Genomic DNA, 16594 nt, shown 5'->3' with positions numbered 1-16594 from the left:
GAATTTTACTAATGATGTTTGTGAAATAGGCATTGAAGTTGATTTTGAACATATATGTATATTAAACAAAGTTGAGATAGCGGAGAAGATTTGAAGCTTAGGTAGATGATTTAGATGGAGTTTTGTTCTGTAATCTAGATGGTTTGTTCATAAAGTGTTCATTGTTCTTGTGAACAACATCATCATTACAAACCATCCAAGACAACAAAACTTTATCTAAATTTAATAAAGTTTTTACTTTATTTGTGTTGGTCAAACGACAATTGAACATTTCATCAATATAAGATGACAATCTCATATTTAGTTCGAAGGTAGAAACTTTAACTCTTACTGAGTGTATGACCTACTTGAGTTGATATAGAAATGTTCATATTTTCAATCATTATCAATTGTAGATAATGTATATTCATGAATTATGTCTAAGATTATTTGGAAATTATTATTTCATTTTCAACTATTGTTAGTAACAAGTAACTCACTTGTTTCGTAGAATTAATGTCGGAATAGAGCTGAAAAGGATTAAGAAAATTCATTAACAAATCATTAAAAATACATATCCTCGTGAATATTTTATGCAATGAAATAAAGAGTGACTAATAAATTGGATGAATTAGATTGACAGTAACATTATACTACATGAAATAAGTTGAAGTAGTCGAACGCGTTGACAATTTAACTTATCTTGGAAGTCTGATCAGCCCTAATGGGTTGGTGTCTGACGAAATCTCAGCACGGATTCGAAAAGCTCGCTTGGCTTTTGCCAACTTACGTCACCTATGGAGAAGGCGAGATATCCGTCTGTCAATAAAAGGACGAGTGTACTGCGCGGCAGTCAGTTCTGTTTTAATTTGCGGCTGCGAAACGTGGCCATTAAGAGTAGAAGATACTCGTAAGCTACTAGTATTTGACCACAGATGCCTTAGAAATATTGCTGGCGTCTGCTGAGATCATCGGGTAAGTAATAGTGAGGTTAGACGCAGGGTATTAGGGAATGATGGTACATCAGTCGACGAGGTTGTGAGTCTTCATCGACTGAGATGGTTGGGCCACGTGTTGAGTGTGCCTGAACACCGATTACCACGACGTGCAATGCTAACCGGTGTTTGGGATGGTTGGAAGAAAGTTAGGGGCGGCCAAACCAAAACGTGTCATCAGTGCTTGAAGTCACTAACTTCTAGTCTGAGCCATGTTGGTAGATGCAGACTACTTGGTTGGGGTCCGCGTGACTATCGTAACCAATGGTTGGAGACTCTTGGTGACATGGCTCGGAATCGATCACAATGGCGTCGGTGTATACACTCTCTGTCTTCCCTTAAACTGAGAGATTAAAATCGCTTCATATCTTTCATTCTACTAACTAATTTTTCCTTCGTGTACTATATCCTTATTGCAATCTTTCTTTTATATATTACCGTCACTGACTTAACTACATTTATGAATCCGGTGTTCATCTTGTTGTGTTAATGAGGTATGGCAACTTGGACCGTTGCATATATGTGCCTGGTCCTACGTTGTAGCTGACTAACTGACTGGCATGAAATAAGTAGTGATCATGCATGATATAGTCAGTTTTCAAATTCATTGGATTGTAAATAGTCTACAAAAGTTCAAATCCTATAATTATTTATGTTTTGAATTAGTTTTTTTAATCAGGTTCACACAATCTTGATAAAATTGTGTATATGACTAGTGTAACTATGCTCAATAGAACAACTCTTTTTTAATGACCAGTCATTCTACCTTTTAATGTTTATTCGATAGCCGAATTTTCTTTAGATAATCATTATTTAACCATATTGTTTATACCAACTTAAGGGTTGGTTATTGATGCATACGACACATGCAATTTTCCTTTCGATATAACTGTAGTCGCTACTCGGAATTCCTCTGTAAATTTGGTTGCCAGAACGTTACTAAATTTTCAGATCCGTAATTAATTACCAATCGGAACTTATTAATAAGAACTTATAATTTTTTGAAATTGATATTTTAAGCTTCACTTAATCAGTCATTGTTACCATGTGTACGTGTTTCAATAAAGATTTATGTTACATGTCTTAGTATATTTGGTGTGTGACATGCAGTGGAATGATAACATACGTTTTGTCTTATTTGGGACTTGTCTGATAAATGTACCTTTAACCCACCTTTAATAATTACATTGAGACTCGGACCTATTTCGTTTTTAATTTAAGTTCTCAGTGTTAATAAGGAATAACTGAAACGTTATGTATATTAAGTGCTTAGATATTATCTTACATTGATGTATGTAAGTCATCAATCATAAGTCCTTGAACCAGAGATAGATAAAACAATGTTATGTCTAATATCAAGTGATTAACAGCTGATTGTAAAAAGCGGAATTCTGTTCCCTCATTGAACTTTTCACTTATTTAGTCCCATTAACATAAAGAAGTGTGATTTATTCAAATTATTAAAATCCCACTTGCTTATCACGATAATTTAGTGCTGATGAGTTTTGTTAGCTATATAGCTTAATTAGGGTATCTTTGTCATTTTAGGAAACATAATCAGGACCAACAATGAGCTTCCTAGCTATTCCATGAGCGTCAGATCATTTCTTTTTGTTGACCCTCATTATAATTTGTTGTCTAAGTAGATTTCGTTATCTTCATTTGTACTTAAATTTACTATTTAATTTAGGCGAAGCGTGATATTGTTGTTCAGGAAGACAAAAAAGGACTTTGAAACTAAACCATCTGTCTTAGTGAATTCATCAACACCAAAAGCGTTTTAGTTTAACTGGTTGTTTGATAGGTGAAATAAACGGGATTATTTTGTTATCTATCGTTTGTATTAGAGTAATATGCTCAAAATTTTTGTTGTGATGGATAAATTAACTTTTTGAAATTGTCTAAATAATTTAAAAATCTATCTTATTTTAAGCATAGATGGATGGCGATTATCAGTGGAATGCAGGACGCACGTTTCGTCCTGTTCTGTACTCGTCAGCTGAGTGTACGTGCTTGTGTCTTAAGGCAGTATCCAGACAATCCGCACAGGATGCACAAATGTCAATAAGAGACTGATCAATTGCAATCCCAAAAATCAATAGAAAGATGCAGGCAAACAATACATAATGAATTTTTACTTGCAAATGGTTTGAAGACAATTTTCCTTCAAGTTGTAATGTCATTCGCTAAACTAATAAGAATCAGGAGTCACTTGATGAATTTTCCAACCTTGTTTGGCATTGACAATGATGACGTTAGATAGAGATCGTACGATCATAAAAATTGTCTGGGGTCGAGAGTATATACCACATAATTCACTATTAGTCGATAGGATTCGATCTGCAATAAGAAGGACCTGACGTACAAGATAGTGATCACCGCCCAGTGATCAACCAATTGTAAATACATATCAGTCCTACAGGAGGCCATTCACGGCCCGGATAGCCCAGTGGTAAAGTCTCTGACTGTGAAGCAAGATGACACGAGATCGAATCATTCAGGGAGCATCAGTTCCCTGAAGATTACAGGTACACCATGCTGACGAGTGCCAAGCAGCACGAAATTAAGGTTCAGGGTTTCCTGTTGACTACCTTCAACCATAATCTTATCTCACTATTATTATTATACACTGACAAATGGCCTAGAGCAGCCGAATCTTTTGAAAATTTAAATTTAAATGCAAATATTAGATGTGAATATTTATATAGTAAATATTTCCCATTTAAATACATCGATTTTTTATATCAGAAGGGGTTTGCGGATATTATAATAATTTCAATGGTTGAGATCATGAGTCAATTGAAGCTAGATCACTATGGAAAACCTGGAAGCATTGGACGGTCGTTTCGTCCTATTGTCGAACTTCTCAGCAGTGTGCACTCACAATCCCGCCTCACGATATTCGAATACAGGACCTATCAGTCTCGTGCGCGAGCGCTTAACCTCTAGACCTCTGAGCACGCCGGCATCCAACGGTGTTAATTTTTTTATTGTATGAAACAATTTATGTTTTATTGATGAGTCTTTCAGTCTTTTAACATTTTTTCTCTGGCAGAATCTTATGTCTATCAATTCAGATTTTTTGGTAAGTTATTATTCACCCTACTCTATTCATATTTACTTTGCTAATTGATCATAACCTAAATAATTCATAAAATATTCTTCTGTAGTTACAGTTCATAATGAAAATTGTTATTAAAGAGAAAAGCTCATAAATACTTTATTGAAAAGAATCTCAGCCAATCGTCCTTCTACACTATCACGATCAACCATTGTAACAGATTCTTTATCATCTTCACCAGCCAAACTGTTTGTATCTGTAACACCCTATCCAATTCAAATCAATAATAATAACGATAATAATAAAATTTTGTCTTTAAAATGTGATTAAATTTTATATGGTTAAATATGATAACGCACTATAATTTCATTTTGAACTTAGTTTTTATGCAACAAATTTTGTACATGTTAGGAGATCTAGAAAACTCCTCGAAAAAAGCCAACAAGGGTTCTGAAAACACTGAGAAGCATCTCATACAATAAGCGTTCATTAGAAGTTTTGCCAAAAAAAAATCAAGAAACTGAAAAGTCACATGTTGAGTTTCTTATTGGGTGATTACTTATGCTGCTACTGTGTTTAGTAGCATTTCAGAATTTTCGCGAAACTCAAGGATAACTAAAATACTATAAAAACCCTAGATTTTCTGTGCATAAACGAGCCTTTGGAGTAGAGCGTTTTCTTGTGTTCAAGTCGCTGTGTAGATTGTGCCTGGGGGTTACTAGAAGAGCTTAGGAACCAAATGTAGCGTTTAATTAGAAAGACTTATCGTACATAAATATAAAATGAAATATTGTCACAACCAGATTGTTTTACTTCGTTGCGAATCTCTTCATTTTCAGCTTCTTTTCAACGAAATGCTTCTTTTCGTTACGTTCCGCTTATCTTCCTTGTTGTTGTCGATTGTTTGTCTGGATCAGTTAGTGTATGAAATATACGTATTCAAAATTTATTCTCGTATTCGACTTATTATATCCCATTATTCTTCAACGTGAATTAAGTCGATAAAAATATACGAGGATTGGTGGGATGTATAATTTGATAACAATCAGCAAATGATTTAACTAGAGTCAGATATTGGGTCACTAAAACATGTTTCATCAATATAAAAACCCCCTACTGTGGGAGAGAACAACCCAGATCACAGCGAAGGAAGAAACCAGAAAGAAGAGCTGGACGTGGATAGGAAAGCACCCAACTGCACCACAAGACAAGCCCTCACTTGGAATCCTCAAAGTCAAAGCAAGAGAAGAAGACCAAAGAACAGATTACGCCGAGAATTGGAGACAGAAGTGAGAAGAATGAACAAAAGTTGGACAGAACTAGAAAGGAAGGCCCAGAACAGAGTGGGTAGAAGAATGCTGGTCGGCGACCTACGCCCTATTGGGAGTAATAGGAGTAAGTAAAGTAAGTAAGTGATCCATTTATCAGGATCACATAGATTCACAAAATCGAAAATAAGTTCCATATTTTGGAAAAACTAAATAAAATATTTTGATGAATTACTTAGTAACTAGAAAATCAACACGTTATCACCGTGATACACAGTATTGAACTCAAGTTTCCATAAGTGTACATAGATGAAAAAGTGAACCTGAGGATACATCATAACATTTGTTCAATATTACTTTTAGCAAGGATAGTAAAATAAAGTATCATAATATGCCCGAATACTAGAAGTAGAAATCATGGTCTTTCAGTTACTGCTTTATTTGAGTATACATGTCATATTCATTTTCGTAAATGCATTAAGCTCAACTTGACAAATATATCCAAGAGTTTTTTCTAAGGGTATTCCATTTTTAAAAAGTTGATATCTGGACACTAGAACATATCCCGTTGCATTAATCAGTAATGCAATAAGTCTTCATCATAGTCACTTCTGGGATGATCATAAAAACTGCACGGCTCATAAAAGCCAATTCATAAAAACAGATTGTCAAAATTTTGGAATCTGGTTCCAGGGAGGAAGCAAAACTTAATAGTGTATGATGATACTGTCCAGGTCACTGCGTTTTTTCTCAAGGTCTTTAATCCATTTTATTGTTCTTAAAGAGAACGGTTTTCAACAAAAAGAACTAATTTCTTTAGGCTTGAGTTTGTTTAGAATTTGAGTTCTTTACCACCATTATTTATATTTCTTATGAATGATTTCTCACAGTTTTTGTAATATTTATCTTGAAATGGTTATAATACACCAATCAGGGAACCAGATATATCAGAACAATTTTATTTTTTGTATAACATAAGATTGTTTAATATTCAGTTAATTAGTAATTAGGCAGTTTGGTTGCCTCCAAATACCCTGGTATGGCCGAGAGTGGGGAGAGTCAGGTCTTCCTCTCGAAATGCTCTCAAATGGCCATGTGCATGCAACCACTGTCAGGGAAGTCCTACTCACTGCCTTCTCGTACCATGGATGCTGTTTACAAAATTGAGAAGATGCAAAGCTAATCTCTGACTCTTTAACTGGGTTAATGGACACTGAGAGTCCACCTAGGGGGGTTGGAAAATCCTGTTTCGAAACCAGTGGTGCACATGGGCTCCAATATCCTGAGGAAACAAATGGTGTATGAACTTATTGTTGGTCACGGGCTAACATGGGATCGCACCTCCCTACGTTACTCCATTGCCTTGTGGATCAAATCTTAATTCGAAGGCTCCGGGTGTGGCCCTCTAAGAAAACCACCTGTTTTGGTTTGGGAACCCGGGCAGTATCACAGCCCTCACACAAATGGAATGATTTATATGGCACATATCTATTTGGTGCATCCTTGTACCAAGGTTTGTGTATTTAAATAAGTAAATAAAAGTAATATGGTTGAAAGTTTAAGTAAAGAAGAAAGAGTAAGGAACAAAGAGTATTATCTTTTTTAAATCAGATTAAAAACGCACCTTCACACTATATCCAACTATTCGACCAATTTCACCTTCTAAAGTATCCATTACGTATGGAGTAATATTCTTAGTGTTCATACCTTGACTCATTCGTTCCTCTAGTATATTACATTTAATATAGGAGAGTAGATAGAAAATAAAGCATGATGAAATATTAAGCATTACTTGTTCAAATATCAGTAATTTTAATAGTATTAACTTTCTTATTAGTTTCTAAGTGATCAAAACGGAATATTCAGTGAATTAATAATAAAACTATTGATCATTATTTGTGACAAATGTAGCACTTGTATCTGTGTATCTATCAAAGAAATATTTGTAGCTTAGTAAGATATTTTTAGTGATTAGTTAAATCTTCTGCACTGACTGACTTAATTGTAAAGATTTCATTGCCTTTCTATACAATAATTAGAATCTCAGAATTTTATCTTGAATACTAATGACATTCTGTAGATCACGTCACAATGTGAACGTTAGTCTAAGTAACTACACGTCAAGTACACTATGTTTTAACATCAGTTGGTTAAAATTAGGAAAACTGTAGGAAAATCTGAACCTAGGTCTCGTGTCAGTTAATATTTATCGGCAAGACGTTCCTGAAATCTTGGGGGAACTAGGGCTTTCGGTGATATTAGAACCAACGTAATAAAATTTCATGGGCGGAGACATTATTACTGAGGTGATATGTTGTGATTCGTATGTAGATATGCAAGTTTTTCTTTATATATCTGATCGTTTAGTTTACTGTTAAGAGAAACACCAGTCTTGTAACAGAGTTATCTGGGTGGTCGGATTCATGGGTGCACAAATATGTTTGAGGCCTCAATGCTTTTAATATTAACTAATCCCAATCATTACAGTCAACAAAATACTCATGAGCACATCATTTTTTCGGGTTGGCTGAATTGCTGATCAGTAAATTTTAAAGTATATTATATTATCAACTGATAGATTGTAATTATGTTTCTTCAAACTAGCCAAAAATAGAGGTGAGCTGATGTAATATTTTGATATAATAATCCATTACTTTGTTCCAACTCCCTCGGTGCTGGCTGTTAGAGTGAGTAGGTGCAAATGGCTGCCTTATTAATAACAAAAGTCTACTATCATCAAGTAGTTTATCATTTCTACTCATTACTTGGGCCTTCGGTGATTATCACTTATCTAGTGCTGTCACTGAACTCAACCAATACTTCAAAGATATCTAAAATCGTATACTAACAAATTATGAATGTCTTTCACTTCTTAAGGATGTATTGATCAGCCATAAGGCATTACAAAGTAAACTGCTGTATAATGTTCTCAACTTTTAATAGGTAGACGGATACATCATCTATACCAAAAAAAACTATTTCATTCTCCTTTATGTCATTGAAGTTAGTTGTAATTAAGTTTTCTAAAAGATGTGTAAACAAAACGCCGTATATCTTCAGAAAGTGCCCATCAAATGGTTGGTTTAAAACAGCTTTTTCTACATGTCTAAATGAAAGCTTTCATTTAAAGCATTATTTAATATCATCATATCTTATGGTTCAAAATATCAGTCATTTAACAATAAATGAGTTCAACCATGTCCATAGTAAGATAGGTATTACTGAAAACAATCAATGATAATAGTGTTTTATCGCTTATATATATAACAAATAGAACTGTGAACCATGGAGGTGTCAACTTACTGATCTAAATTTAATCCGCTCAAATAGTCACTCACTTCACTTGATTTACGAAATAAAATTTTAAAGAACTTGTGATTAGTTGTATTATTTTCTGATTAGATGTTTGATGAAAAGAGGAAATTTTTGCAATGTATTGTTCGTGCGATAATAACGTAACGGGAGAGGAGGATATATTATATGTGGAGTAGGAGATAACAGTAATAGTTTCGTCTTTCATTATTTTCCCAAGTTGATGAAATCATAACACTTTTAGTATCCTTTCATTATATCGTTAAATTGAAGGGGATTACTTCTTATATATATATATATATCTATTCTTAACAATTGTGGAGCAATTTATTTTACTTAAGGAATGATATGGAAGATACATCAAAATGGTATTTTAGGCAGAAATGTTATTTCATCATACACCACATTGCTCATCTTCTCTGACTGAAAATAATACAGCTAATACCATTTCTACTTATAATACTTAAGTATTTGTCTTGGTAAATTCATATCACTGTGCTAATACGTCTGACAACTTTAAAAGATACACATTTATGCCAGGTTTTTCATTGGTCATGACTAACTAATTGTGAATACTTTTCGCCCTTAGTTATTTTCATGGTCTCAACTTCGTTGATCAAGAAAACTGTCATGTTATAATGAATGTTTTGCTTGAATTTGAAAACCAATGCTCTTTGTTAAACAATATCCATTTTGTAATTGACAATAAAATATCCAAATGCCTGTGGAAAGTGGTACATTTTTTATTAATTCTCAAACTTTTTGATAAGTGTAAATCATGTGTTTATTCCAAAAAACCTTCAAGAAACTGAAGTAAACTAGCAAAACAGTTGTTAGCCTGCTGGTGACAAACATTGACATAGATTCCTGAAATTCCATCAGGAAGTCATAATTTGTGGAAATCAACAATATCTATAAAGAAATAGTCATAATCTGTCTTGTAACGTAACTTTCAAAAACACGATGAAGATTTAAATTAAGCTTCGCAACAGAGTTTAAGAAATACTCCATGATATACCATGTTTATTTCGGGCTGGCATCCTTAAGTTAATTCAAGAAGAAACCTATTTTGACAAACTTGTTAAATAAAGTCTCATTCTAGCTTGATAAGCACTATAGCTTGTTTTTAACGATCTATTGATTTATATACATTTCAATAAATAAGAGGTATAAATAATAATGAATGTAGCCTATTTAGTTAAAGAATCCTACCGAAATAAATGAATATGAATACCAGTGGAATGATTTGATATTGAAAGGCTGTTTGGACTAGTTTGAACAGAGTAAACACACCTTAATTAACTGTACATCCTAATAGTGCCTTGAAAATGTAAACCATATACATAAATGCTACTCAAGCGATAAAAAGTATTTATTTATTTTTACTACTAGCAATTTAATCAGTAGTTAGATAAAACAACAAATGTCAAGTTTAAGTACTTTAAAAGTTACCTTCTTTTGATAAATTTAGATAATGCAGTGAAAATGTGAAGTTAACTAGAAATATGTGATTTATTGGCTCAATACACTTCTGACAGTCTGATCATAAATTTACTTGTGAAGACATTTGCAGATAGAAATCCGAAGGTCGACCAAACAGATTGAAAGATAAGAGGAAAACAATGATCATAAGTAAATGGACATGAAACACATCACTCCGGATAATAAATCAACTTTACCAGGGTAATTTTACTTTAAGTACAGATTTCTTTGAACACAAGGGGGTTTGAACCATCATACAATTGGGGCTTCAACAAACCTATGTTTTGAATGAGAGTTGTTTTGTGCTAATACTTTGTGGTGGCATTTAGTATCGTTTTGATTATTGCCTTAGCTTTTCTCTTACTTTCAATCTGTTCTATCAACATTCGACTTTCTATCTATAAATGTTTTAACAATTCAATATATGATAAAACTGTCGGGAATGTATTGCACCAATTTATTGCATAGTTATGATCTAAATAGTTATATAATTGTGAGAACATTTAAAAACTTCCACTTACTTTCAGTTGTTATGTAGAGAATTTGAATGAAATTTCTCATTTCACGACAGGCGTTCTTTTTAAACTTCATGCCCACACTTTCATCTTAAAGAAAAATGGAAAATATTACTTCTCTCTTATAATCTTATTCAATGTTAAATAACAAACAATATTGGTGTACAAAGTCATAAAAACTGTCAGAAGTTAAATAAACTGTAACAGAGTAGAATGTGTGTGAATAACCTGAGGACATTATTTTTATATTTCGTTAGCTACAGTGGAAATTTATTGTGATTCTTAGTATCATACAGTATTTATGGTTTCGTGCAACTCTCAGGAGTATCAACGGGAACAAAACAGCACTACTGTAATGAAAGCTGCATCTAAGTAATCATAAATAATATCCGACTTTTAAAGAGTTTTATATTTCAAGAAGAGATGATCAAATGAGTGTATATTGCTACAAACTTAGTATATTACATAATACTTTGTCTAGAGGTATTAATGAGAAGAGTGATTAGTTACAGTGTAAGGTTTTATGATTGATACAACGTTTTGTTTAATACAGAAGTATAATAATTAATAATAATAACAACAACAACAAAGTAAATGCTGTTAGGGAAGCTTCGGAACTAAAATATTATTTAAACGTTTCTTCATTGTATAACTGATGATAATAGAGTCTTCTATTGCTTTTTAATTAATAAACTTTGGTCATTCTTAAATTTATATTTTTAAGGATTTGGTTTAAATGTAGCTCATAAAACTGACCTAGTAGAAATTAGCTATTATAAGTGAAAAATATGGATATTAGAATTTATACCTCAAGGTTAAAAATGAGTATCCCGAGTACATATTATACCAGATACTATTCTGATAATGTTTAACACAGAAACAAACGTTTCTAGTGAATACTCGTATAATATTCATGTAGAACATTTTCTAATTATACTAGGATCTTTTACTGATATACTCTAAAAGCTAAGTGGATCTCTGCTATCCTATTGAATAATATTATTTACTACACGATATATCATTTGTAATGGCTTTGTTTCGTTATTCAATCACCTTAACAAACGTTATAAAATAAATCTCAACAGTGTTTAAAATCAGAAGGCAATGAGAAGCGGCGACTACAGTTTATTCGTGGTTAGCGCAGATTACAAAATGCATCAAACAAATTTGAAGCAGAGAGGCGAATAAGTATATACGAGCAAATTCATAATGAAATTGTATAAAGGCACAGCAAAAGCTAAAAACAGGATTTGAGTACATATATACATGGGGAGGAGAATGAATCATCGAGTGATATTTAAGGGATCAACATTTTAGCTAGAGTCTATCATGTGATCTAGTGATGATAACAGTACAAATTAATAGACGAATTGTTACTGTCCAAATAACATTGTCTGTTAAGTAAGTTAACCAAAATGAACCATAATCAAAATTGATTGTAGGATATTTTGTAAGCAATGATGGATAGTGGCTAGCAGTGGAATCCAGGACTCGCGTTTCGTCCTAATTGGGACTCGTCAGCTGGATGTACCTGCATCTCAGAGTTGATCAATTGCAGTTTTAAACCTCAATGGGAAGATACAAGCCGAACAATACCAAGTGATTGTAGGATAGCTGCTATACATTATCAATTTTCAGAACTTGTATATTCTCATTAATCAATATTTTCAAGAGTGAATCTGATCAGTCCTTAATAACCTATTAACTATTCAAATAGATGACTGAAATCCTTACCATTACTAATACTCAATCCAAGTTGTTACTATGATGGCTATTATTATACTTGACAACATAATTTGATTTGCTCTATTTTTTATATTTTCCTTTCAGTTTCAAATATTGAAAAAAATTTCTAATCATTTGAAAATTTGTTTATTCATGTTTTCGGTTTAAAAGACAAAAAAATCCCCCAGTTTTCAGTTACCTGTCAATCATTTTACTTAATGACAGGGGGATAAAAAGTCAAGATGACGGTAATAAGGTGAAATAATCACTTCAAAAGTATAAAAAAAAAAACAGTAAATGGAATGTCAATCAAATTGCTCAAGGGAGAAAAAGAGAAAAGCAATCCTTTTTGAATTTTTTTGTTTTTTTATTTATTAAAAACTACTGTCTTAATTTTGAAATGAAGACATATATATGATGAATACAGTGTATTGAACAGACGAAAATGTTATATTCTACCGTTTAATAGTTGAATTCATGAGTCAATTGAAACTAGATCACCATGGAAAATTCAAAACACTAGACGACCGTTTCGTCCTACTGTGGGACTTCTCAGCAATTTGTTGGAACTGTATATATTTTGTTGAGTTATTTATGTAGAATGTGTTTACTAACTGAGATGGATTGAATGAATCCGTTTTTAGTGGTCATATATTTGAATCCATTTTGATCGCTTCTGATTGCTATTGAGATATATATATCGCCAATCCTCGTATATAATTATTGACTTAACTCATTTTAGTAAATAACGGAATCAAATAAGTCAAATACGACAATGGATGATTGAATATGTATATTTCGTACAATTGTTAATCGAGACAAACGATCGAAGAAACGAAGTGAAGAAAGCGAAGAGAAGAGAGTGGAACGAAGTGACGCGCAGTGGAGAGGGAGTGTGAGCCAACTCATTTTAATCAGGCGTGAATCAATATTTATAGTTAGACAAAATTAAGTTATAGACATGTGATTCTTGAGATAGGAAATGAACACACATACGCTCATATAAAAACAGTCAAGGATGATAAATGAGCAATTAACAGGGTCGAAACGTGACTCAGGAAGAATTGATAAATCGGCCTGTCCAGAAGCTAGAGTAAGTTACATGGGCTTAACATAGTAAACAATCCTACCAGTTATCAAATCAGGAACAAATGGACTGTAAATTATATTTTCAATCCTGAAACCAAAGGATTTGTTGAAAATCACTTATTGTAGTGAACTGACTGAAGTTGAAATTTTAGTGATTTGTATGCCTTTTATTAAGTGTAATATTAAACTCAATTTCATGGATTAGTTTAGTTTGGACATTAACGTCGTTAGATTCCAGCTCAGTGGTCTAGAGGTTGATCGTTCGCGCGCAAGACCGATAGGTCCTGTGTTCGAATCTCGCGAGGCGGGATTGTGGATGCGCACTGCTGAGGAGTCCCACAATAAGACGAAACAGCCGTCCATTGCTTCTAGGTATTCCATGGTGATCTAGCTTCAATTGGCTTATGATCCCAACTATCAAAATTACTATATTATTCACAAAACCCCTTCTAATACTAATATTAAACTGTTTATAGCTACTGCATATTATGCTGTGATCAAAAGTTTCAGTTTTTATTAAATCATATTGAAATATACACTAGTAACATATGAGCTATGTTTACATTATGATTTATACAGAAAATCTATTCACAAGTTTACTGATCAGCTTCAATCTTAATTATCATCGGTCTATCGGTTATGATTTTCACCTATAGATTATAAATAACACTTAAACAATAGTCTCAAGGTGAACACGAACTCATCAAGCAAGTGAATAGAAGTCTAGTTGCCAAACTTTTCAATGTCATTCAGTTTTGATACAATGCTGTCCTTAATTATTGCAGTTCTGAGTCACTGTGTCAATTACTAAGTGTACTTCACCTCACAGAGTATTGAATTGCACTATATATAACTGTTCAATCTATCTCTAAGAAATTCACCAACATAGATATAATTATTATTGAGTTACGACTCTTTCTAAAGATTTGAAATGATCTCAATTGTAGTTATCAACTGTGGTACAAAAACAGTTATACAATACCCTTTACTTAGAAAATATTACTTTCTACCTAGATGTTTATTGTATAAATTGACCAGCCATTTCAAATGATTTAAAAAATGAATGAAATGAATAGTCGTATCTTGAGAGAAGACTCATATCATTACACGTTTAACTTCTGTACAAAACAAGATATAAACACGCTAAAATTTATTCTGATTGATAATAATTGAAGAAGGTTACTGAACTAATAATTTGATAAGTTTCAAATTTATTACAATCTAATGCTTATAAACAATAGATAAGACTCATCATTTTATCCAACAGTATTCTCTTTTTTTATGTAACTGTTAACTTTCAACAAATCAAATTAAAGTACAATATTAGTATTAACAACTTACGTTGCCAAGTGATTTGTCTTGGTGATAATGAATCATTTTTTTCAACACCATTTAATTCAGATAAAGTTTCTTCCATTAATTTTTCTAATCGATTTCTTAATTTTTTAATTTGTGCTTCTCTAGCTTGATCTGCTGAATAAAACTTGTCTGATTCTTCTAAAATGTTTAATATGAAATGATATATGAATATGTTGTTTTTGTTGTTGTTATGAAAACAGTAGAAAAAAAGTAGATCAAGTAGTATTTTGTGGTGTTTGTATGAACTAATGACTCTTTTGTACTTGTTGAATGTTTGATCTCGAATTCCAAATACAATACATTCTTTCATAGTTATCTAGTGCTTCATGACCCAATTGCGTTATTTCTGAGATTCCTAGTCCGTATTATAATTCAAATACTCCTAATTATCACATTGATGTCGCGATACAACCTGTGCTGGAATGGTTAGACATACATTCAGATTTTGATGCTTTTGAGGATTACTTGGAAAGTTTCGAAATCTGGGCTATGACCAAGGAAGATGATAAGGATGTTAATATTGTAGCACATTTCCTCACATTAATCGGCAATGAAGCTTACAGCTTACAGCTCTACCAGAAAAGCCTATTTCACTTCCTTATGCAATTCTCAAGGAACTACTGCTAGACTTTGTTAAGTATACAAATTTCGAATGCAGTAAAGAAGGAAGAATTCGTAAAATGATTCATCAGGATATCTCAATCCAGTGCGTACTCAACGTTATGCAGACAATTCATTGAGGAGCTGCAATGCAGTTCACGAAAATGGGCATAAGTTTGGTCAATGTTCGTCCTGTGGTGGGTTTCGCTCATTTAATTTATGTGCATTTCTTAATTTTAAATGTGGTGAGATTGGACATATTCAGTCAGTTTGTTACACTACAGTTCATTCCGCTGCAACTAATGCTAAAATTTGTAATTGTGATCCTATCAAGTTGGGTGATTCTAACGATCATTTATATTTATCCACGACTTCGGAAAGCGGTATAGAGTCACATAGCAGACCAGAACTGACTGAAACTCAGAATCATTGTGAGACAGAAGTTTCTAATCAACCAACTTCTTATCAGATTTCTCATGTTATTGTACCAGGTATGGTTTGTCCTTATGATTCATATATTTCTGATGAAGTTTCTTATGTATCGGAGGAAAATATGTTGAGTGAATCAAATCATGACCGAAAACCTGATGTAGTTTTGATAGATGCTAATTTTTTTAACGATCCATCACGCTGCAATGATATTCTTAGTAAGTTTGAGGAAAATATTTCAGAAGAATCAAATCCTGATGTCATATCATGCATTACTTATACTCATAATGCATTTGCTTCTTGTGGGAAACTTGTTCAATGCGAAGCACGAATTCTAAATCAGCTCGATTTTGATTTAAATTCGGATGATTCCATATCAACTGTTATTTATCCTCATCATGAAGTTACTTCTAATGTATACTCTGATCAATGTGAGAAATATGTTTTAAATGAAGCCACATCATTCATAACTTGGGAATATGAAGACCCAATATTATTTCGTGGGGGAGGATAATGTTGGAAAATCTATGGTTCAAATTCTAAATATTAGTGATTTCAGTACACAATCGATTCCGTTCCAATTGCAGTTGTTGGTCCTAATACTAGTGAATACATCCTATATCATATAGAGTCTACATCCAATACACTGTCGAACAGGCACAGAATGAACATAAGGAGTAGACGTAAATCGACTACAGAAACTGAGACTCCAATTTAAGCTATGACGGATGTTGTGTTTGTATGAACTAACGATTCTTTTATACCTGTTGAATGTTTGAT

The 16594-nt window shown here is 32.8% G+C and overlaps 1 protein-coding gene across 2 annotated transcripts in view; it reads right to left on the bottom strand.

Moving 5' to 3' along the window:
* MS3_00009550 (uncharacterized protein) overlaps nt 1-16594 on the bottom strand; it is a 71355-nt gene that overhangs the window by 25140 nt on the left and 29621 nt on the right. For both annotated transcript variants that reach the window (XM_051217924.1, XM_035730450.2), the window contains 5 exons: nt 14768-14923; nt 10619-10702; nt 6928-7028; nt 4194-4301; nt 480-509 (listed from right to left, as the gene is read on the bottom strand). In XM_051217924.1, coding sequence (XP_051064361.1) covers nt 480-509; nt 4194-4301; nt 6928-7028; nt 10619-10702; nt 14768-14923 — 479 coding nt within the window. The remainder of the gene's footprint in view (nt 1-479; nt 510-4193; nt 4302-6927; nt 7029-10618; nt 10703-14767; nt 14924-16594) is intronic.

Source organism: Schistosoma haematobium, chromosome 7 (assembly GCF_000699445.3).
Source record: "Schistosoma haematobium chromosome 7, whole genome shotgun sequence".
Classification (NCBI taxonomy): Eukaryota; Metazoa; Platyhelminthes; class Trematoda; order Strigeidida; family Schistosomatidae; genus Schistosoma; species Schistosoma haematobium.
Note: the sequence above shows the minus strand (reverse complement) of the source record. Positions and strands in the feature narration are given on the sequence as shown.